Raw genomic sequence first — 25,123 nt, forward strand, 5'->3', positions numbered from 1 at the left:
GCCTCGTAATTACTAACGCTGCTGCACCCAGTGTAGATGCCAGTGGCAAGCCTACCTCCGTTTGGCTAGCTAGCCCTGTGTTAATCTTTTGGCCAACAGGCCTTTGATGATTCTGAGGCGAGACTTCCACCTCCCCCACCCCTCTGCCCAACCAGAATGGAGACCCGCCTCATAGAGCTGCAGGCCAATCAGCAGCTCTGCAGAATCAGCAGCGCCATCAGGAGCTGTGGTCTCTGCAAGTACTGCAGGAGGCCCGGTAAAGAGGAATTATGGATGCCCTGGAACTCAGGAAAGTCTGGGAATTGACTGGGACTGGCTGGCTGGCCCTGGTGAGGGGTGAGGGGGAGTGGGGGGTGGGGGGCGGGGGGGTGGGGGTGGGGGGAGGGGGGACAAGCTGGGTAGCTTGTGGGAGGGGGGGACACAGGGAGGCAAAACTGTGGTGGGGGGCTCCAACTGGCACCGGAATTAGGAGAGCTAAGACAATTTGGAGAGTTCATATTTTATTAATGCAATTCTGGCTACACTGACTCATCCTGGCCCGGTTGACATAAGTAGACTAAAATCAAGTCATCTGGATCTGTTGAGACAAATGGAGATTGTAGAATGATACAGCACAGAAGGAGGCCATTCAGCCTATCAGGCCTGTTTCAGCACTTTGAAAGAGCTATCCAATTTGTCTGAGTTCCCTGCAATTCCTCGATAGCCTTTCAAATTTCTCCTTTTCAAGTATTTCTCCAATTCTCTTTTGAAAGTTATTGTTGAATTTGCCTCTCACATCGTATTCCAGATCACAATAGTTCAGTGAATAAAATAAGAATCATTTCCCTCTAGTTCTTTTGCCAATTATCTTAAATTTGTGTTTTCTGGTTTACTTTAGCAAAACCATTCTCAATTTTGAACACCTCCATGAAGTCTCCCTTTAATCTTCTCTACTCTGAGGAGAACAATCCCGGCTCCCCCAGTCTCTCCCCATAACTGAAGTTTCACATCCTGGTATCATTCCAGTAAATCCCAAACTGGACACAACCCTACTAAACTGTGGACTAATCAGTGATTTCTAGAAAGTTTACCAGAGCTTCCTAGTTTTTGCATTCTATGGCTCTATTATAAAACCCAGCACAAAGTAGGTACCAATAGGAAGAAAGACTCACCTGTAGTCCAGGAGGTCCACTTCGACCTGTGGGGCCAACTGGCCCTGCTGGACCCACACTCCCATCATTACCCTGCGACACAAAACAGAAATTAATCCCACTTATTGAGAGGTGCTCACTCGCCTCTGCATAAGTTGCCCATTAGTCTTTTAATTCTATTCCCTCCAGAATATAACTTGGGCACAAACAGAAGTCTCTGAAAAGTTGTTTCTTCCCCATTCCAGACTTAGGCATTTGATAACCTAAACTGAAAACTGTTGACCCATGTGGGAACCACTAGGTCACCACGGCATTTACCGCCCAGCCGTCAGGGAGTTCACTGACCCACACTGATCAGAATAGGGTTACTTGTTCCTTCTCTGATGCATACTGACAAACACAGGGTCACGAGGGTCAAAATGATCCACAGTGACACTTAAAGAGGGTCACTTATTTTGCAAACATTTACTTAAAAAAAAACGAAGCCTGGGTCATGTTTTGGGTCCTTTAACTGTCAGTCAGTCACTGTGGTGGGACTCACTGATCCCCTTCTGTCCATTCCAGACTGTCCTCCAACTCATTAGGTTCTCACACTGCCCCCTTCTCAGGATCCTCAGTTCCAGCTCCTCTGTTACACTCTCCTGGTCCTGCTCTGCCCTCTGGTCTTTGGTCTTGCATTTCCCTCTCTCCCACTCTCCTCTCTCTTATTCCCTTCTGTCCCACTCCTCTCTGCAGTAGTTGTTCTTGTCTGTCTGGGACAGGGAGTGGGCATTAAATCCAAGTTCTTGCTTTTTGGGGAGGATGGAGACAATTAAGGTGTCTTACATGTTGGCTATAGCTTCTTCTTCCCAACTTTTTACTGGAAAGTGGGAACTCATTTTGTCTATAGACGCTGTACATAAGGGTTCACATTAGTATATGACGGAATACCTTACATAGCTTTGAAGCATAAGAACATTGAGCCCTTAAGCCTGTTCTGATATTCAATTAGATCATGGTTGATATTAACTTTAACTCCGTTTACCCCCCTTTATTTCATGCCCCTCAAAACCCTTACCCAACAAACATCTACCAATCTTGCTCTCCATGCTCACACCATCATGCCCCATTTATGTCAGATTAGAATTACCTTTTCACCAGAAGATCCTGGGGGTCCAGATGACCCAGACTTTCCTGGGAACCCTATTGGCCCCTAGAAAACACACAGTAAAGGTAGGGTTTAGAATGGTGATGATTTACTGTCACAGTTGGTGTGTTTCTGAAAGTGGTAGTCTCTTTGGGTAAAGAGAACCAAAGAGATTTACAGCACAGAAGAAAACCATTCAATCCACATATTTGCTCTTTCCTACAGAATTCCAGAACTCTCTATAGTCCTCTATCTTCCTGCCCTTGAAACCTTTATTATTATGTACCAGCCTGAACAGCCTCATCCTCCCAAACTCTCTGTATTCAATCTTTGTCTGTGTAAGGACATTTCTATACTCTCTCCCACACTCCTAATGATCATTATGGATTAATAACCCCTCATCACTGAGCCCTCACGGGGTGAAAATATCATCTTGCTCTTCATTCTTCAACATTAAAAAAACCTCCATTCAAGCACCTGTACAGAGCAGCGCTGAACACCTGTACGGTGCGGCGCTGAGCACCTGTACGGCGCGGCGCTGAGCCCCTGTACGGCGCGGCGCTGAACACCTGAACAACACAACGACACATGGTAAAATGGGCAATAGATTCAGTTATAAGAGTAAAATCTTTAGGTGCCACTGTTTCAGGGAGTGTCATTTCCCAATGATGGTTGGTGTGAAATGATTGGGGTTGCCGGCTGGGGAGGGGGATTGGGGTGGGGTTGGTTCCCAAAAGGCTCCGTTTGACCTGTGTGTAAACCTGTTTTAAAAGTGAGGATGGATCTCGTACATCCTGAGCCAGAATAATGTCAACTCTTCAGAGTGTCCTGACCAAACTGGTCATTATGTTAAACATATTAAAATTTGTGAAAAGTGATAAATATCTCCAACTTTCAAATCAATCTTGGAGAAAATGGAGACAATCGGCTGTCATCAGCTTTGCCCAACCCATCTCACACTCTGAGGAAGGGCTTTTGCAACCTTCTTATTCTTCATAAAATGTACGATAAGTAAAGGCCCAGGATTTTCCCCTGTTCTTTCAGCCAATAATATTCATACTGGTTCTCTCACGATCTGGTGGCATTGGAGAACGCTCTGCTTTGACTGTTTTTCATGCTTCTCTTTCAACAATTCTTGACACCTCCCATGAAAGTGCTATCTAAACAAGTCATTATATTTCTCTTGGTATGAGTACATGTCTGTGTGTGCATATAGGTCTGTATTTGTGTATTTGCGTGTGTGCACGTGTGTATAGATCTATATATGTGAGAGTGTGTGTGTCTGTGCACACGCGCATGTGCTTGTGGGTGCGCGCACACATGCGTGCACCTGTATCTGTGTGCGTGTGTATGCATAGATCTTTATCTGCGTGTGTGTAAGTCTGTATCTGCGTGCGTGTTACTGTGTGTCTACATTTCGTCTGTGCGCGTGTGTGGTAATTTCTTTCTTTCCCCTTTATCCTATTCATTTTAATGCTTGTTAATCTGAAATATTCTCCAGCTCTACCAAAAAAAGGTCTGCATATTTATAGTGTTATGTATGGCCCAAGGATATCCCAAAGTGTTTTACAACTAATCCAGTCTTTCTGAGGGGTAGTTACTATCGTATCTGTGACTAATTCTGATACATTAGCTAGTCGGTTCTCTCCATAGATGCAACCAAACTAGAGTGCTTCCGGCATTTCCTCTTTCCATTTATTATTCATCCTGGATCAGTACCACTTCTCAATGTGACATCTTCCCATTCCCAACAGGAACCATCCTGTTCAATAACATCTAACATGCAGTTCTGTCCCTGAGCAGTGGTAGGGCTCTGAACTCGGAGTCAGAAAGCAGTGGGATCAAGTCATCTTCTGGAAATATAGGCTGACACTGCCCGTACTGAGGGAGTGCTGTATTGTCACAGATACCGTCTTTTGGATGAGACGTCAAACCGTAGCCCATCTGTCCTTTCATAAAAGATCCTGTAGCACCGTTTGAAGAGCAGGTGAGTTATCCCTGATGTCCTGGCCAATATTCACCCCTCAATCAAATCATCAAAAGCAAATTAACTATCAATTTATCTCACTGCTGTCCGTGACACCTTGTTCTATGTTAATTGGCTGCCAAGTTTCCTGGCAAAAGAAGATTGACTTCACTTCAAAAATACTTTGACTGTGAAGCGATTTTTGAGACATCCTGAGGGTGTGACAGGTGCTATATAAATGAAAGTTTTTCGTTCAAGGCAGATATTCAGTTAATTCTTTAACTCATTTATTGGGAGCCTGTTCCATATCTGCACATTCGAAGGGGTGGGGGGAGGAGATGGAGGGGAGAACTCCATCTAATCTCATTTTCTCAATGTTGTGCTCAAATGTTCTAATTCCAAGCGAGGAGTCCAGGTTAAAAATATAATTGTCTGGCTATCTAAATATTTTAAATCCCAAAACATCATTCAACCTTCTCATCTCTTTTCAGTGAAGTCTCACTCACCGGCTGTCCAGGGAATCCAGGCTGTCCTTGAAATCCCTGGAAAAGAATACTGGGAGATTAGCCCTTTATATGGAAGTTTTACCATGTTGCTCCTCATCTCCAGCATCATTGGAATAGTTCCTCTCGTTAGATCCCATCACAATTCTACCCCCCGGTTCCGCATTAATGTCACCTTGGACCAGCTACTGGGCGAAGCTCAGAGGGTCGGTTCACTTGCCCGACTCTCACCTCAGTTCCAGAAGTGAAAGGCCAATGTTAGGAACATAGGAACAGGAGGAGTCCATTCAGCCCATCAAATCTGTTCCGCTGCTCAATTAGCGTATGGCTGATGTGTACCTCAATTGCATTTACCCCACTTTGTTACATATTCCTTAATGCGCTTGCCCAGCACATACGGACATATGAATTAGGAGGAGTAGTAGGCCACTCGGCCCTTCGAGCCTTCTCCGCCATTCAATAAGATCATGGCTGACCTGACTGTAATCTCCTGCCTACTCCCACTAACCTTTCACCCCCTTGTTAATTAAGAATCTATCTACCTCTGTCTTGAAAACATTCAAAGACGCTGCTTCCACAACCTTTTGAGGAAGAGAATTCCAAAGACTCACTACCCTCAGAGAAAAAAATTTCTCCTCATCTGTCTTAAATAGATGACCCCTTATTTTTAAACAGTAACCCCTAATTTTAGCTTCTCCCACAAGAGGAAACATCCTCTCCACATCCACCCTGTTAAGACCCCTCAGGATCTCTTATATGTTTCAATCAAGTCACCTCTTATTCTTCTGAACTCCAGTGGGTACAAGCCTAGCCTGTCCAACCTTTCCTCATAAGACAACCTGTCCATTCGAGATATTAGTCTAGTAAACCTTCTCTGAACTGCTTCTAATGCATTTACATTTTTCCTTCAATAAGGAGACCAATACTGCACACAGTACTCCAGATGTGGTCTCACCACTGTCCTGTACAACTGAAGCATAACCTCTCTATTCTTGTAATCAATCCCCCTCACAATAAACAATAACATTCTATTAGTTATCCTAATTACTTGCTGTACCTGCATACTAGCCTTTTGTGATTCATGCGCTAGGCACATAGATCCCTCTGAATCTCAGAGCTCTGCAATCTCTCACTATTTAGATAATATGCTTCCTTTTTATTCTTCCTGCCAAAATGGACAATTTCACATTTTTCCACATTATACTCCATTTGCCAGATCTTTGCCCACTCACTTAACCTATCTATATCCATTTGAAGCCTCCTTATGTCTGCTTCACAATTTACTTTTCTACCTATCTTTGTATCATCAGCAAATTTAGCAACTATACCTTGGGTCCCTTCATCCAAGTCATTTACATAAATTGTAAAAAGTGGTGGCCCCAGCACTGATCCCTGTGGCACACCACTCATCATATCCTGCCAACCAGAAAAAGACCCATTTATGGCTACTTTCTGTTTCCTGTTAGCTAGTCAATCTTCTACCCATGCCAATATGTTACCCCTACACCATGAGCTTTTATTCTCTGCAATAACCTTTGATGTAGCATCTTATCAAATGCCTTCTGGACATCTAAGTACAGTACATCCACTGGTTCCCCTTTATCCACAACACACCTGACTCCCTCAAAGAATTCCAATAAATTGGTTAAACATGATTTCCCTTTCACAAAACCATGTTGACTCTGCCTGATTGCCTTGAATTTTTCTAAGTGCCCTGCTATAACATCTTTAATAATACCTTCTAAGATTTTCCCTATGACAGATGTTAAGCTAGCTGGCCTATAGATTCCTGCTTTCTGTTTCCTTCCCTTTCTGAATAAAGGAGTTATATTTGCAAGTTTCCAATCTAATGACACCTTCCCCGAATCTAGGGAATTTTGGAAAATTAAAACCAATGCATCAACTATTTCACGAGCCACTTCCTTCAAGACCCTAGGGTGAATCCCCAGACCTGGGGATTTGTCAGCCCACAGCTCCAACAATTTACTCAATACTACTTCCCTAATGATTGTATTTTTCCTGAGTTCCTCCCTCCCTTCCAATTCCTGATTCCTGGGATGTTACTTGTGTCCTCTGTAGTGAAGACCAATGCAAAATACCTGTTCAATTCATCTGCCATCTCTTGATTTTCCATTATCAATTCCCCAGACTCACTTTCTATAGGACCAACACTCACTTTGTTGGCTCTTTTTTTATTTAAATATCTATAGAAACTTTTATTATCCGCCTTTATATTATTATCTAGCTTTATCTCGTACTCTAATTTTTCCGTCCTTATTAATCTTTTTGTCATTCTTTGCTGTTCTTTATGTTCTGTCCAATCTTCTGACCTGCCACCCGTCTTTGTGCAATTATATGCTTGTTCTTTAAGTTGGATACTATCTTTAACTTTTTTAGTTAAGCACAGATGGTGGGCCCTCCCCTTGAAATTTTTCTTTCTTATTGGAATGTACCTATTCTGTGCATTCTGAAATGTCCCTTTAAATGTCTGCCACTGAACCTCTTTTGACCTATCCCTTAGCCTCATTTGCCAGTTCGCTTTAGCTAGTTTTGCTTTCATTCCCACATAATTGCCCTTATTTAAGTTTAAAATATTAGCTATGGACCCACTCTTCTCGCCCTCAAATTGAATGTAAAATTCAATCATATTATGATTGCTGCCACCCTGCCTTCACTATGAGGTTAAGAATTAATCCCAAGTCGTTGCACAATACCATGAATAAATCAATCTCAGTTTTATAATTTTCAATTAATCCGCAGAATCCAGAGCCTTTTATGGGAGCGAAGTCTAGGTTTCTACTACTCTGTGTGAGGAAGTGACTCCTGACATCACGTGAACAATCTGCTTTTAATTTTAAGGTTATACCCCTTGTTCTAACTCTCACAGGCCTAGACTGTTCATCAGAGAAAACATCCCTCTAGCCTGGGCCACATTAAGTTCCAAGACAGCACTCAAATGCACAGTGTCTTCCAATCTCTGTCAGAGGGAGGTTTTATCATTATGAATCTGGCTATAACTAGACTGATGATGAAAAACTTTGTTCTAGCCGATGTCTATAGTCTGAAGTTCTGTCAAAGATGTGAGGCATAGGAAGGAAAGGCAACCTTAAAGGTTGCTCTATGACTCACACCTCCAGCAGGATAGAACCCTCGTGCTAGGGTTGTAGATCAGAGGCAGGGTACAATGCTGGCACCATGATTCTCTGACTAGCAATCCCCATGAGATTGGATGGAAAACTGGACTTTGAGATGGTAGAATTTACCAAAAAGGTCTATGTCATTAATCATAGGTCTATGTCATTAATCATAGGTCAAAATCACAATCAGAAGCACCACTTACTTGATCTCCCTTCTCACCTCGAGAACCAGGTAATCCTGTGCCACCTTTGGGGCCCTGTCAAGACAATAAACAGGAAGGTTTAACATCTGTAGCAAACTCCGATATTTACCTTGAGTTTAGATTGGGAGTTCAGAGTTCAGGAACTGCAGTTCCCAGCAGACCTCAGGACTTCTGTGCATGCGCTGTCTGGGAAAGAGGCGTACATGCGCAGTTTGTCCATTATTATGTTCTTCACCTGGGAACTGGCCCTGTACACATACACAGAAGAAAAAGAAGAAACGTGAAAGAGTGTGAAGCTGCAGGTCAGGTGACCTGAAGAGGCACGCCATTGCAGAGAAGGCATCCCATGGAGCAGGACACGAGAGAGATATAGTGGGATGAAGGAATCCTGAATATTTGAATCATCTTGTGTTTGTATCTTTCCAATCTTTTTGTCCGGTGTAATATAGTTCATTTTCTTGTTAATAAATATTTTATTTCATGTGTTAAAAATCCATCAGCAGACTCCTGTGAATTTGTTCAGTAACTTACCTCCACAGTTTCTAAAAAAAAAAGTTAGGATCTAGCAAGCCAGGTTTCACCCTGGGATCCGACTTGTCCAGCAGTAGCCTTAGCTGAGATCGTAACACATCATAGAAGATAACAACCTTTAAGGTGTCTGCTGTGGCTCAGCGGTAGCATGCTTGGCTCTGTTCAGATGGTTTTGGGTTCAAGTCACACTCTAGATATCTGAGCAAAAGAGCTGGGCTGAAACCCCCCGTGCAGTCCTGAGGGAGTGTGGCACTGTTGGAGGTGCCATCTTTCCAGTGAGATGTGAAACCAAGGCTCAAACTTCCCACTTTAAAAGGATAAAAAAGATCCATTGCATTATTTACGGAATAGCGGGAAGCACTTCCTACGTCCTGGGTAAAACACTGCCATCAATAGTTTATCCAATAATTCATTCATTTGCCTAAACTGTATAACAATCAGTGGTAATGTTTCTGAAGTAATCTATTAGTTGTGAAGCACTTTAGGACATCCTGAGGATATCATTAAGGGCCCAGTAGGTTAATTTTCTGGTTATTGAAGTCAGTAATTCAGGCTGGGACGAGACCCACAGTCGCTGGTAGACCCCCGTTGTCCTGACCCAAGCGGTCAATCTCCTTAAGCAAGCCTGGACAGTGGGTGTTAACGGGAAACCTAACTCCAAGGGATCAAGAGTGGGGACATCACTGCAGAGACCAACCTGCACCTCAATATCTAGGAGGCTGAGCTACATTTCCCACTCAACTGACAGTCAATAACAAATAAATCCGTCTTGGGATGAGAAATATAACTTGTAAAATGTTTCCTAGGGGTGCACTCTAAACTGCCTTTCATTCAGCTCTAGAGTCAGTCTCTTTGACTCCACCCAACCCCCTTACCCCCACTTCATACAAGCTTAATTAATTCAACTACTGACCACTAGAGCTACCTGGCTTCTCCATTGAGATACCCATTTGTATAAGTTAGGTCTAGTTTGTGGTTTCAAATAATTTAGCTTTTCTAATCGATTTGTAGCAATCTTATCAATATAGTCAATTAATTTCAGATCACTGCATACTCACCGCGGGCCCTGCTGGGCCTAGGGAACCAGGGATACCGGGCGGGCCCTGCAGGAGAGAATAACAACAATGAGAAGCAGTCTGTCAGAATGGAGGAGCTTGGATGTGAAATGCTTGCAGCACAGAGGTGGAAATAGGCAGTCTTGATGGGGAGGATTATGGAGTTAGAGGCTCAGCTCAGGGTCAAATAGTCTGCTTGAACCTTAAAAGGTATCAGCATCAAAAGCTCTCACATCAGGCACCAGATAGTTTGGAGACAGAGTTGAGAATATGTGAAGGGCCTCAGCCTTGGCGAAAAAGGCAATGCTGAAAATGGCACTAGGTCAATTACTGCCCTGTTTCCACTGAAACCCTGGTTGCTGCATTAGGTCCTGATTTGGGTGACAAGAGAAACTGCCTGTTTCAGATCAGACACCAGTTGTGATATGTAAATCAGGGTTCTATGATGTTTATAGGGCCCCTGGCTACAATATGAGACACCACTGGGCCAAGTGTTCTCTGTGCATTCTCCGCTCACTTGTAGCAGGCATTAAGCAGCCTGGTCAGCAGGCCTCAAAAGGGGAATCACTGGAGGTCACTCAGAAAATGATCAGCCTTCCTTTTTCACTTTCAACGAGAGCAAGAGTGTTTCTCCTGGGCCCTTGAAACAAAACGAGAGAGAGAGGGAGAGAGAGAGAAAGCAATAGAGAGTATATGAGAGGAAAAGGTGACAGAAAGAAAGATACAATTGGAAACAAAATCAGCCTGAGCCATGCCATGGGTCCTGAGATAGTTGATATAGATTCCTGGTCCTTATTTATCATCTTGTTCTTACCGGCTCGCCTTTCTCTCCAGCAGGACCAGAATAACCTTTCTCTCCTTTAAGGCCCTGAAAGAAACATTTAAAAATATATTTATGGAGGTATATTTTACATGCCAAAATTCAGAATGAATGGAATTTACTGCAAAAACTGATGGGCTATGCAGATCACATCGCAAGGACACCTGACATAAGTGAGATGAAGGGGTACCTGGCATTTTTCTATGTCAGCTTGTATGGTCGTTGAGAGAGTGTGGGCTGAGATACTGCCCTAGTCAGTTTGGTAATTACAAAAACTTCTATAACTATGTAAAAAGAAAAAGATTAGTGAAGACAAATGTATGTCCCTTACATTCAGAAATGGGAGAATTTATAATAGAGAACAAGGCAAGGGCAGAGCAATTAAACAACTACTTTAGTTCTATCTTCATGGAGGAAGACACAAATAACTTCCCAGAAATACTAGGGAACCAAGGGTCGGGTAAGGAGGAGGAATTAGTACTGCTAAGAGAATAGTGCAGAGGAATTAATGGGACAGAAAGTCGATAAATCCCTAGGGTTCGATAATCTATATTCCAGGCTTCTAAACGAGGTGGTCATGGAAATAATGGATACGTTGGCTGTTATCTTCCAAAATTCTGTTGATTCTGGTACAGTTCCAGCAGATTGGAGGGTGGAAAAATGTAACCCCACTATTTAAAAAAGCAGGGAGGGAGAAAACAGGGAATTACAGACCGGTTAGCCAAACATCAGCAGTAAGGAAATGCTAGAGACTATTGTAAAGGATGTGATAACAGGACACTTAGAAATTATCAACGGGATTAGATAAAGTCAACATGGATTTATGAAAGGGAAATCACGTTTGACAAACCTACTGGAGCTTTTTGAGGACGTAACTAGCAGAATAGATAAGGGAGAACCAGTGGATGTGGTGTATTTGGATTTTCAGAAAGCTTTTGATAAAGTCCACCTAAGAGATTAGTGTGTAAAATTAAAGCACATAGGATTGGGGGTAATATATTGGCATGGATTGAGAATTGGTTAGCAGACAGGAAACAGAGAGTAGGAACAAACGGATCTTATACGGACTGACAGGCGGTGACTAGTGGGGTACCACAGGGATCAGTGATTGGGCCCCAGCTATTCACTATATATATCAATGATTTGGATGAGGGAACCAGATGTAATATTTCCAAGTTTGCTGACAACATGAAACTTGGTGGGAATGAGAATGGTGAGGAAGTGTCAAGAGGCTTCAAAGTGATTTAGACAAGTTGAGTGAGTGGGAAAATACATGTGGGCAAATAGATGCAGTGTAACGTGGATAAGTGTGAAGTTATCCACTTTGGTAGGAAACACAAAATGGTGTGTTATTTAAATGGTGATAGATTGGGAAATGTTGATGTACAAAGGGACCTGGGTGTCCTTGTACACCAATCACTGAAAGCAAGCATACAGGTGCAGCAAGCAGTTAAGGTGACAAATCGTATGTTGGCCTTCATTGCGAGGGGGCGTGAGTATAGAAGCAAGAATGTCTGACTGCAGGTATACAGGGCCTTGGTGAGGCCACACCTGGAGTACTGTGTGCAGTTTTGGTCTCCTTACCTAAGAAAGGATATACTTGCCATAGAGGGAGTGCAGCGAAGGTTCACCAGACTGATTCCTGGGATGGCAGGATTGTCGTATGAGAACAGATTGGGCTGACTAGGCCTGTATTTACTGGAGTTTAGAAGGATGAGAGGAGATCTCATTGAAACATATAAAATTCTGACAGGGGTGGACAGACTGGATGCAGGGATGATGTTTCCTCTGGCTGGGGGTCTAGAACAAGGGGTCACAGTCTCAGGACAAGGGGTAAGCCATTGAGGACTGAGGTGAGGAGAAACTTCTTCACTCAGAGAGTGGTGAACCTCTGGAATTCTCTACCATTGAAGGCTGTGGAGGCCAAGTCACTGAATATATTTAAGAAGAAAAGTGAGAGATTTCTGGACTCTAAAGGCATCAAGGGGTGTGGGGGGAGACTGGGAGTATGGCGTTGAAATAGCAGATCAGCCATGATCAGACTGAATGGCAGAGCAGGCTCGAAGGGCCGAATGACCTACTCCTGCTCCTATTTTCTACGTTTCTATATTTCCAGTCACTGGCTGTTCCTTTCCCACCCTCAGCAGTGAGCCCATCAGTAGCAAGTGAGGGAGAGAAACAGTCTTTGATTGGAGCAGCATTGAACACTGGCAGTGGTGAGTGTGCTCAGGGCTGCCGGGTCCAAGGGAATTGAAGGTGCGTTGGAGCTGGAGCCCAGAGAGGGAAGGAACAGCGGGGCTGGGGCCTGGCAAGGGTGAAAGTTTGGCAGGCCCAGGGAGGGTGAATTTTGCGGCAGGCTCGAGGAGAAGACAGTGCCGTGGTGAGTCTGCGGGAGTGAGAGAGTGACTGTGTGCGCGCGTGTGGGAGTGGAAGATTGTGTCTATGTTTCTAACTGCAGCTCTAATCTTTTGCCATTTGCTATTCCAGCCCTACGGCTGGTCTCTCTCATACAATTTAGTACCAATTTATTGCCAACATTGTGCTGCACTTGTTGACTCCATCCCACGAGATGTGGGGTTGTCTGAATTGAGCCTGTGGAACGTCTGATCAATATCTTAGCTTAAACAAAATCCAGGCAAGAAACAAATTCATGCCAGCATCATTCAATCGCACAGGACAATGTGAAATATAAACTCTCCTCTCCTGAAGGCCATTTCACGAATGCCCAATAGGAAAAATACAGTTTGGACCAGAACGCTTATTTCCCAGTCTTTACTGGCGTTCTATTTTAAGGTAGACAAGACCAGTTTGGACCAGTATCTTTATTTCCCAGTTTTTACTGGTTTTTTTTGTTCTGAAAGCCTCTGCCCCTCTAAGGCCTTATGGACACTCCATTGTTCATGTTTGACTGACAGACAATGAAGGTAATTGAGCACGAGGCATCACGAGTCATGCCCAATCACATCTTCCCATGATGCTCACACCTACATTCCCCAGCACTGGATACTGACAGGGATAAAAGCTGGGTTTTCAATCTGGGATCTTCTGGGTTCAGGCGGCTTAGTTATCCTGCAGGCAGAACATTCTCCAACTCAAAATACATCTTGATTCTATACAGAATATGGTGCACTCGCTATCTGTTCCGGGAGATTTACTGTGTCCCATTCTGTCCCAGAGTGAAACCTGGTAACTGTGTCCACTTCACAGACAGACGCTCCTCACAATAAGACCTACCGGGATGCCAGGCATTCCCACTGATCCTGGGTATCCGGGGGTGCCTGGAGGACCCTAGGAGGCAAACACATCACAGCATGGTTACTCAAGCTGACTATGATTGGTCATACTTCACAAAGAGAGCATCTTATTCTGTAGGGGCGGGGGGGGGGGAGGGGTTACAAGGCAGGTTCAATGTTCCCTGCAGCCCCTGAGGACACAGCTGTCCTGTTGTGAATGAGGCAACACTACAGAGCAGGCAACAGGGAATAATTACTTCAGCGACCCTGTTGGGGTAATCCACTCCAGGCGGCATCTTGAAGGGATACTTCAGGATCTCTGTGCTATGTTTTATCATCATCCTGGGTGCACTATGATCCTCGTTAAAATCATGGACTGATGGAGTGCAAAGGAGGCTATTCAGCCCATTGTGCCTGTGCTGGTTCTTTGAAAGAGCTATGCAATTAATCCCACCCCTCTGTGTATTCCCCATAACCCTGCTAATGATTTGCCTTCAAGTATTTATTCAACTCCCTTTTGAAAATTACCGCAATCTGCCTCCATCACCCTTTCAAACAGTAATTTCCTGATTATAACAACTCATTGTGAACATTTGTTCCTTATGTTCTTTTACCAATTACCTTAAATCTGTCTCCTCTGTTTACCATTCAAAACTAGAAATAGTTTCTCCTTATTTACCCATCACACCATCCTTACTTGGGACTATACCACCGTTCCCAAACTGTCGCAGGGTCAAACTCCTGGAGCTCCCTTCCTAAAAGCACTGAGGGTGTTACTACACCAGACAGACCACAGCAGTGCAAGAGGCAGCTCACCACCACCTTCTCAGGGAAAATTAGGGATAGGCAATAAATGCTGGCCTAACCAGCAGTGCCCACATCCCGATAAAAACCCCTATCATGATCTTATCAAATCTCCTCTTAACCTTCTCTACTCTAGCCACTTAACTGTAGTCCCTCAACCCTGAAACCATGCTAGTAAATCTCTGCACCCTCCCCAAGGCCTTGCTAAAGTATAGTGTCCAGAATTGAACACAATACCCCAGCTGGGGCCTAACCAGTGTTTTATAAAGGTTTAGCATAACATCCTTGCTTTTGTATTCTATGTTTCTATTAAGTGAGCCAAAAATCCCATTGTTTCTGTGCTCTGCTTCCTGTTCTTTATTGGCACAAAGCCATCACCAGTGCTTGCATTTCGCAGAATTAGAAGAACCTCGGAGCCATTTAAAAATGGTGAATGTGATCCAATTCAGGGATTCCTGCCCCTATTTTCAGCATCCCCAATGTTTGCCAACGCAGTATAATGGTGCGAGCCCGCACCCTGCACTGCCGACCTGGCTGGCTCCATTTCGGGGTCAGGCATCTCCTAGTCCCCTGCAATTTTTGTGCAGTTGAGTCTGCTTCTCCATGACTCATGGTTCATGGATCTCAGAGGAGTTGTGAACCAGAGTGTGCATTCAGGAACCTTTTAAAAGATTCAAGAGGTCTTGCCCATGGCCCCTTCCATGCCAACTCATGGCCCTCCCATGCCCATTCACTCAGTATACACAAAGTACAGAACCAATGAACCACTTGGTAACAATGGCATGCCTGGAACTGCTCAGAAAAAAAGACACCCATTCCTAATTCTTAGGAAAAAAAACATTTGTGTTCCTACAACCCTACAAAAATGTCAAATAAACTTTTAGGAAGGAGATAGTGTAGCAGTAATGTTACTGGACTCAGGCTAATGTTCTGGGGAGAAGGGTTCAAATGCCACCACAGTAGCTGGTGGAATTTAAATTCAATTAATAATCTGGAATTGAAAAACTAGCCTCAGCGATGGTGACCATGAAACCACTGCTGATTGTTGTAAAAACCCATCTGGTTCACTAATATCCTTTGGGAAAGGAAATCTGCCATCATTACCTGGTCTGGCGTACATGTGACTCCAGACCTATAGCAGTGTGGTTGACTCTTAACTGTCCTCTGAAATGGCCCAGCAAGGCACTCAGCTAAAGGGCAATTGGGGATGGGCTGCAAATGCTGGTCTTGCCAGCAAATGCTGGTCTTGCCAGCAATGCCCACATCCCATGAAAAGATAAATTTAAAAAAAGACCATTGAAGTATCAATAACAGATGATTTAAGCTTTCACACCTCTTAATCTTGTGCAAATAAACATTGAAGCAGTAAGAAGAGATCATAGCTAGCCCTCAATATTCAATCTGAGAGCTCAGACTCATTATAGGATTAAGTGAGTTTGTTTACATAGGTGCAGAGATGTGTTGACTTTGGTTGATAGACATCTCTGAGGCTATGATAAGTAATTGTTATTTGTAATAAAAATAGAAAATGTTGGAAAAACTCAGCAGGTGTGGCAGCATCTGCGGCCAGAGAAACAGAGTTAACGTTTCAAGTTCAATATGACACTTCTTCTTTATCTGTGATCTCTTCTATCAATGGCTTAATGTTATTTAGATTAAAAGCTGCCAAGTGCTTAATGCTTCTGTTATTGGAACTTTAATGGTCTGTTTGATTTACATTTTTATAGGGTTGTAGAAACAGCATATTCTTCAAAAATACATGAATTGGTGTTTTTTTCTAAGCAGTTTCACACATGCCATTATTACCAGAGGGCTCATTGGTTCTGTACATGGTGTATTGGATGGGCCTGAGTTGACATGGAAGGTATGAGCAACCATTGGGTGTGGGTGGGGGCATGTGCTGGAATTGAGTTGGCCTGGGGGCATGGAGGTAGCCTGGGGAGTGGATGGGGGGCAAGATGATGGGGTGTGAAGGCTGAGGGCTAGAGTGTTTAAAATGCAACCAAACAACTGGGACTAAGTCCCAGAGAACTGAGGCAGGGCTTTTACACAGCCCACCTCACTAGTCGACCATCCCTGTGGTCACCACTGATCTGCAAGGGCCTGATCCATTCTGCCCCATCGCCCCTCTCCCCCTACAACAGTGGAGATTTCGCTATTCAAGGACCTTTCTACCAAGATGGGTGTGGCAAGCCAGGAATTTTCCTGACTCGAGCTGTCCACCTCGGTAATGAAAATCTGAACCCTGGTCTCTCTCTCTCACCTCTCCCCCCTTCAATTTCATATGGAAAATTAATGGCATTGGGATGAAGACATTGTGAAACTTCCTAAGGCAGCAGGCAGTATCCTTCTCACTCTCTGTTGTTAGTGGTGTACAGGTTGTGCACTGAAGTGATAAAGCCCCTATTGGTTCACTCGGCTGTCTGAATAACATTGCAGAGCTAAGCACTGACTCCCTGCATTCTGCAAAAGCTGCCAAACTCAGTATTAATCCATGGAGGAAGTGAGGAACTTGTTGCCTATATGGAATACAGTACGTGATGAACAGGTAGGAATTGCATCTGCACCTCTCTCCTGATGCTACGTTCCACTGCCAATTAGATGTCCTGCTCCCAATACGAATGCTCTTTCATACTCCAGTGATACAGCTCCCTACTGCTGGCAGTAATATCCAGACACGCAGTTACACATCGGACATTAATGCTTACACAGTGAAGGTCAGTTGGTTATTGCTGCAGGGCCCTGAGGGCCTGAACTCACCTGGTCTCCTTTATGTCCAGCCATCCCAGGTAATCCCCGCTCTCCCTGAAGACCCTGTTGGTGAAAAACATTTTTTTGAGAGAGAGAAATTCTCAGTGCAATCATTAACTTCTTTCAGCAAGGACTCTTGTCAAAGTGAAAATCTGATGTTGGACTAGACTCTCTGCAGTTCTCCCAGGGGCTTTTGTGCTCCAAGTTTCTCCAGGAGGCTTCTCAACATATAATCCATGCCCAGGTATAAGCTGCTTCTCCATTGTAAAATCACCTTTGAGCCCTGCTGTGAGAAACTCACTGTCCTGTTACTGAGAGGACACATCAAAGGTATTGCAACGCAGAACTTGCAAGACCCTGGCACTTAGTGAAGGGAATCAGGCCTCTGTCTGTCACTTTGGCCTCACCCGGACTCTGTCTCAATTCAAAGAGTCCCTACCACCGAATAATAAGGGTGGGCATCCAAAGTCTGGAATGGTCTTTGCCCAGCTGTGCCACCGTGAAGCCAGAGTGACTGGTCCCATCAAGAGGGAAGCCTCATTGGGCTCAAGTTTGAAACTGGGTAAAGTAACATATAAACATAGAAAATAGGAGGTGGTCATTTGGCCCTTCAAGCCTGCTCCGCCATTCAATATGATCATGGCTGATCCTCTATCTCAATGCCGTACTCCTACACGCTCTGCATACCACTTGACGCAGAAATCTATCTATTTCCTTAAATATATTCAGTAACTTGGCCTCCACAGTCTTCTGTGGTAGAGAATTCCACAGGTTCACCACCCTCTGAGTGAAGAGATTTCTCCTCATCTCAGTCCTAAATGGTCTACCCCATATCCTGAAACTGTCACCCCTTGCTCTAGACCCACCAGCCAGAGGAAATATCATCTCTGCATCCAGTCTGTCCATCCCTGTCAGAATTTTATATGTTTAAATGAGATCTCCTCTCATTCTTCTAAACTCCAGTGAATATCAGCCTAGTCAGCCCAACCTCTCCTCATATAACAATCTTGCCATCCCAGGAATCAGTCTGGTGAACCTTCACTGCACTCCCTCTATGGCAGGTATATCTTTTCTTAGGTAAGTAGACCAAAACTGCACATAATACTCCAGGTGTGGCATCACCAAGGCCCTGTACAGTTGCAGTAAGACATCCTTGCTCCTGTACTCAAGTCCTCTCGCAATGAAGGCCAACATACCATTTGCCTTCTTAACGGCTTGCTGCACCTGCATGCTTGCTTTCAGTGATTGGTGTACAAGGACACCCAGGTCTCTTTGCACATCAACATTTAAATAATACTCTGCCATTCTGTGTTTCCTACCAAAGTGGATAACTTCATACTTATCCACATTATACTGCATCTGCCATGTATTTGCCCACTCACTCAACTTGTCTAAATCGCCTTGAAGCCTTTTAACACCCTCCTCATCCCTTACATTTCCACTAAGTTTCGTGTCATCAGCAAACTTGGAAATATTACCTTTGGTTCCCTCATTCAAGCCATTAATTTATATTATGAACAGCTGGGGCTTCATGAAGCACTGATCCCTGCAGTACCCTACTAGTCACCGCCTGCCACTACAAAAAATACCCATTTATTCCTACTCTCCGTTTCTTGTCTGCTAACCAATTCTCAATCCATGCCAATATATTACCCCCAGTCCTATGTACTTTAATTTTGCACACTAACCTTTTATGTGGACTTTATCAAAAGCTTTCTGAAAATCCAAATACACATCTACTGGTTCTCCTTTATCTATTCTGCTAGTTACGTCCTCAAAGAACTCCAGTAGGTTTGTCGAACATGATTTCCCTTTCATAAATCCATGTTGACTTTGTCTAATCCTGTTGATACTTTCTAAGTGTCCTGTTATCACATCCTTTATAATAGACTCTAGCATTTTCCCTACTACTGTTGTTAGGCTACCCGGTCTGCAATTCACTGTTTTCCCCCTCCCTCCTTTTTTAAATAATGGGGTTACATTTACCACACTCCAATCTGCCGGGACTGTACCAGAATCAACAGAATTTTGGAAGATGACAACCAACACATCCACTATTTCCATGGCCACATCCTTTAGTACCCTGGGATGTAGATTATCAGGCCCTGGGGATTTATCAGCTTTCAGTCCCATTAATTTGTCCAGCACTATTTTTTTAGTAATACTAATTTCCTTCACTTCCTCCTTCTCACTAGATCCTTGGTTCCCTAGCATTTCTGGGAAGTTATTTGTGTCTTCCTCTGTGAAGACAGAACTAAAGTTATTTAATTGCTCTGCTACCTCCTTGTTCTCCATTATAAATTCTCCTGTTTTGTACTGTGAGGGACCTACATTTGTCTTCACTAATCTTTTTCTTTTTATATGCTTATAAAAGCTTTTATAGTCTGCTTTTATGTTCCTTGCAAGTTTACTCTCATACTCTATCACTTTCCCCTCTTAAACCAATCCCTTAGTCTTCCTTTGCTGAATTCTAAACTGCTCCCAATTCTCATGCTTGCTACTTTTTCTAGCTACTTTATATGAATTTTCTTTGGATCTAATACTATCCTAATTTCTTTTGTTAGCCATGGCTGGGCTGCTTTTCCTGTTGTGGGGGTTCTGGGGATTTTAATCTACATATAGACTGGAAAAATCAGATGGGCAAAGGTAGCGTAGGGGAGGGGAGAGGAAGGATAGGGGAGGGGAGAGGGGAGAGAAGGGGAGGGAAGGGGAGGGAAGTGGAGGAGAGGGAAGGAGTCGAGGGGAGGGGGTGGAGGGGAGGGGAGAGGGGTGGAGGGGAGGGGAGGGGGGTGGAGGGGAGGGGTTGGAGGGTAGGGGAGGGGAGGGGGCTGGAGGGGAGGGGGGTGGGGGGGAGGGGAGGGGGGAGGGGAGGGAAGGAGAGGGAAGGAGAAGGGTACTGTTAAACTTCTTACAGAATTTTGGTAAAGGAGGTGACCAGAGGTCAATCTTTACTCAGTTTTAGACCAATTCACAAAGTGAGACAAAATGGGAGGAATTGAATGGAGGCAATGCAAGTCCCACCCATCGGCTGGCGAGCCGGCGAGAGTCCCATGTTGTCACTTTTCGGGAAGGCCCGGCAGTTTAATTGCCAATCAGATACTTAGCTGGGCAGCGGTGGGCCATCCTCTGGAATCAAGGACCACAGGGGCTGAAGTCCCACCCACCATGAGCTGCCAACCAATCAGAGGCTGACAGCTGTGCAAGGCTAGGCAGCACCAGCAAGAGCAGTGGCTGCTGCCAATAATGTGTACACTCCAAGCCCAGGATCGCCTAGGGTTCCAGGCCACAGGTGAGTGACGGCAGGGGAGAGATTGTGGGGTGGGAGTCAGAGGGGAGGGGCTTCGGGAAATTAGCAGCAAGAACAAAGGGTGACTCTCAGCAGCACCCCCCACCAACCAACCCTTCTTGTTCTTAACTCCCTTGATCGGGCACTGAGTGCCTTTGGATGAGGGGCCTCCCTGGAAGTCCGCAAATAACCCCAACAGGTTTGCTTTCCAGGCTTTCTGCTTACCTACCCACTCGAGGGCCCCAGTTGGTGGAGGGACAGGTAACTGTCCACAAGCTTTCCTGCTTAATTGGGATGGAGGCAGGAAGGTGGTGAGGTCCTCACCTGCACCCCTCTCCCCGCCCGATTAACAGCCGCCCACCACCAAACTCGCCATGGGGAGGGTATTAAATTCTGACCTACAAATGTATACCTTTGAACTGTACAACCCGCCACCAGTATCAATAAGCGTCTCTTTAATGTAATTATCCGATGAATAACTTCCACCTGTATATACTTAACCTTAATTTATACAATTACTGTGTGTGTCAGGAGCAGACCCATTCAGCCTGAGTCTGAATGTTAGAGTTAAGTGGGGCAAACTCCAGGGAGATCAGGGTCCTGCCCCATATTCCTATCCAGAAGGCCTGGAATTTTGAAACTAATGCTCCTGTTGGAATGTCTATAGATTGCATGTGCTGACAGTTGAGTGATTTGCTTCAAAAATCTCCTCACAGGCATTCCAATTTCATTTCCTCCTCATTTGGGGAATTTCTGAGTGTTTAGCACTTACCAGCTGGAAGATTCAAGGCTCCTGTGATAAATGTGGAGTGTTAAGGGGGGATGTTTGTGTGTTTTAATCAAACATTATTCTGGTTCACTTGGCCTTTGCTGCTTGACCTTGCTTGTGTGGCTGCTGTCAGTAAGCTGGGTGGAGCAGCTCAGCACTCTGCCTCATCGCTGTCCATCCCTCAGAGTCCCACATGAAAAGCAAAAGGACACTTTTGTTCATTGGGTACTTACAGGTAAACCTGAGGTTCCAGGACCACCAGGGAATCCAGGAGGGCCCTAAAGAAAGAAAAGTATTCAATTAGTGCCAAATTTCACCAGAAAGCAGAGAACAAGGGATGATCCCATAAAATTAATAAATGGAAAGCAACAGGTTGTGAGCCTGTGATCTCCTGACCTTTGACCCCTGTGATTACTGTTATGTGAATCTCTTCTGTATACCTTTGACCTTTCTCTCAGCATTTCCTCCCATGTTCTCTCCTCTCTCTGCCTATGCTGACTCAGAGATTGCACAAAATCTGCCTCTTTCTCGAATCACACAGAAAGTGGCCGGTCTTCATGTCTAAGCCTAGGCATCGTGTGGGAAGGGAATTCATCCAAGTGAGGCATCATAACCGTATCTGACCCTGTCCACATGAAGTGACCAATGATCAAGAGCAGAAATCTTTGCTGACCTTTCCTCTCTCAGTGGCACTGAAACTCATTGGCCGCAATTATAACTTTCCCCCCACCCACGCTCAGCTATGTGGAAACGATGTGGGGATACCGTGAACTGAGGGCAGCCCATTTATCGTCACTGACTCAACTGCCTTGTTGTGGTGTCCTGATCGAATGCTGCTCTTCAGAGCCAGCAGTGGGACATCTGTTCCAAACTGACATGATCCTCTTTATAAATATGCACATCGGAGCTTGATAGCATCACTGGGGTTTGATGTGATATTTTAGTTCAAGGGCTGGGAGGGGGATTTTCGTTGTATGGTCGGGGTCTAGATGGGGGTTTTGGGGGTTGTCTATTCTCCCACAGTATGCTGTTCGAGTCTGTAGTTTCTCAAAACTATTACTATTTATTTACAGCAAGTATTTGCACATTTAGACTTCTACATGAGGTTGGCGCTGCTCCTCCTTCCAGATCTCTCTTACTTCTCAGTCATGTGAACTGACATCAGCATTGCATCACATCATGTATGCCTCTGATGTTAACCCTTTACTCTACATCTCCCCTCAAGTCTTTATCCTCATCATATTTACATCCTCTGACAGGGGAATGATGGCTTCTCCCCTTCCCCTAGCCAGAGGTGTCAGAAAGGGGGTCATGGGCCAGAAGAGGTCCCCAGGCTGGAAAGGTTTAAACATTTTGTAGGTCTCCTTGTGGGCTAAAAACAGTAGGAACGTCCCACCAGGCCTCACAAGGAACCCCCAGGCTGCCCCCCACCCCAACCTCTTTCCATTCCTGAATGCCCAGACACCCTCCCCTAAGTGTTGTACACTGATCCCAGCTGTGGCTTTCCTCCTGTGAGCTCTTCTTTGATCTGATTTGAATCTTATTTCCCAGGTGATTTGGCAGCACATTCCAGATCAGAACAACTCACTGCAGAAAAATTCTCCCCTCTGGTTTTTTTGCCAAATATCTTAAATCTGTGTCTTCTGGTCACTGACCCTTCTGACTTTGAAAGTAGCTTCTCCTTATTTACTTCACAAAAACCTCTCAATTATATTACCCATTGGAACGGTACAAAACCGGAATGGGGTTTGGGGTGAGGGTGGGGTGCCCTGTATGGATGATATTTATGATTTATGTAGCACTATGCACTCAATCATTGGCTTAGTGACAAACATGCTCTGAGGAAGGAATTGACTGACAAATAGATGGTTTGCCTTTCAAATGAATGTTACAGTCCTGCCTGAGCAGATTAAAGCAATACTTACAGGTGGCCCCGGGGGCCCAGCATATCCTCGGAGACCTGGAGGACCCTGGAGAAAGAAAATAGTTTCTTTTTAGTGCAAATTAGACAATAAATCAGGCCTGTGTTGATTCTGTGCATTTCCATGTAAATGCAATATACACTGGGTGAGGAAAACCATCTTAATTGATTAATTCACAAAGATCCCAATGCCTGCTCGTCATTGAGAGAGGAACAGTTTTCTGCCATCAATCTTAAAATTTGTTTTCACTAATTTGATTTTCTACATTTTTTCCAGGTTATTTTTTTTCCATACTCTCAACTGTCTTTTACTCCTCTTTAAAATCATCTCTCAGTCGTCTTCTTCCTGGGGTGAAGAGTCCAAGGGTTGGACTTTAGTTTCAGGTTGAGGAACCATGAGTCGGGGCAGTTCCTGACTTTGCCAACCCGAACCTGTCACCTCCTCCCACGCCACCTGCCTAGGAGGCCTGAGACAGTGTCAGAGGCAGGCAGGGTGGAAGGCCCGCCTTGGTTCTCTGGGACATTTGCCCAGTTCTGCACGTCATTCTTATGCCCTTAACCATCACCCCTCACCTGCCACTCATCCCCCATACATCCTCTATGCCTCCTCATAACTCTCATGTCCCCTCCATGCTCCCATGTATCCTCCATAGCTACTCATCCAGTATACTAATGTACAAACCTCAGAAGCCCATGTAATCGCAATGGGAAGACTTTGAAATTGACTTCTTAAAAAATAAGCCTCTAATAATCTAATAGAATTTTCAAACAAACACAAACATTACATTGCACAGCAAAATACTCTAGTTCCATTGAATAAAAGCTTAAATATTAAGCGGCCATTAAATTGTGAAAACAAAAACATTTTTCAGAAACCACATCAAAGACAGGATCCTATTATAACCACTTAAAACTGTTAGTAAAACCATGCTCTAGGTCCCTTGAACAACGGTGTATAAATAATCATCTGCTGAGCTAAGTGTTTCATTCACTTTTGAAACTCAGCCAAGCATTCACAATGGGCTCAGTTGTCAAAACAAATCATTATAGCTCCAGACAATGGAGCCTATTGAAACTGAAAGAACAATTTTTTTTCTCTATTTCAAAGCAGATGGCCTGTTGCTCAAAGGAGTGGAATAGGCGGCTATGGCGGCTTTTTTTTTGTGTCTAAGTTTAAGCAGCAGGCCTTTTTTTAAAACATGAAAGCCATCTGGAATTTAAGTCACTATTCAGATCCTGACAGGAAGGTTACAAAGCACTGTTTTCTACAATTTTTAAGGGATAATAGCGCTTTTTCTCAAATGGGTAAAGTACTCTAATGCATCTCAACACTTGCACAATGCTGGTCAATGTAATGGTCAACACACCTTTTTAGGACACAGCCCTGTACTCAATCACTGCAGTTAAAGCACATCTACTTAATACAGCATCTAATAATGTCAAAACATATTGCACTTACCTGTCAGAATGTTCTGGGCTCCTCAGCAGGTTTTCCCACAGATCTCCCAAACTCTCGTACCTGGTGCATTTCCCAAAGCTTTCAAAACCCACCCAACCCAATGAAAATACTGCGGAACATTAAATACAAGTTTTCCCTCGGCCTGTCAATGGCAATCCCGATGTCATATGAACATACAAATTAGGAGGAGTAGACCACTTGGCTCCTCAAGCCCACTTTGCCATTCAATAGGATCATGACTGATCTGTTGTATCCTCAACTCCATATTCCCACCTACCCCTGATAACCTTTCACCCGCTTGCTCATCAAAAATTCTACCAATTTGAAATCTATTCAAAGACCCTGCTTCCACGGCCTTTTTGGAAGAGAGTTCCAAAGACCTACAACCCCACAAGAGAAAAAAAATTCTCCTCAGCTCTGTCCTAAACA

General features: G+C 44.3%; 1 protein-coding gene across 1 annotated transcript in view; it reads right to left on the minus strand.

Annotated features, from left to right (window-relative positions):
- col16a1 (collagen, type XVI, alpha 1) overlaps positions 1-25,123 on the minus strand; it is a 413,938-nt gene that overhangs the window by 52,101 nt on the left and 336,714 nt on the right. The window contains exons 46-55 of the mRNA XM_078566895.1: positions 23,240-23,284; positions 21,548-21,592; positions 17,269-17,322; positions 13,706-13,759; positions 10,466-10,519; positions 9,655-9,699; positions 8,066-8,119; positions 4,729-4,764; positions 2,260-2,322; positions 1,152-1,223 (exon numbers count right to left, since the gene is read on the minus strand). Coding sequence (XP_078423021.1) covers positions 1,152-1,223; positions 2,260-2,322; positions 4,729-4,764; positions 8,066-8,119; positions 9,655-9,699; positions 10,466-10,519; positions 13,706-13,759; positions 17,269-17,322; positions 21,548-21,592; positions 23,240-23,284 — 522 coding nt within the window. The remainder of the gene's footprint in view (positions 1-1,151; positions 1,224-2,259; positions 2,323-4,728; positions 4,765-8,065; positions 8,120-9,654; positions 9,700-10,465; positions 10,520-13,705; positions 13,760-17,268; positions 17,323-21,547; positions 21,593-23,239; positions 23,285-25,123) is intronic.

This window comes from Cetorhinus maximus, chromosome 21, assembly GCF_964194155.1.
Source record: "Cetorhinus maximus chromosome 21, sCetMax3.hap1.1, whole genome shotgun sequence".
Taxonomy (NCBI): domain Eukaryota; kingdom Metazoa; phylum Chordata; class Chondrichthyes; order Lamniformes; family Cetorhinidae; genus Cetorhinus; species Cetorhinus maximus.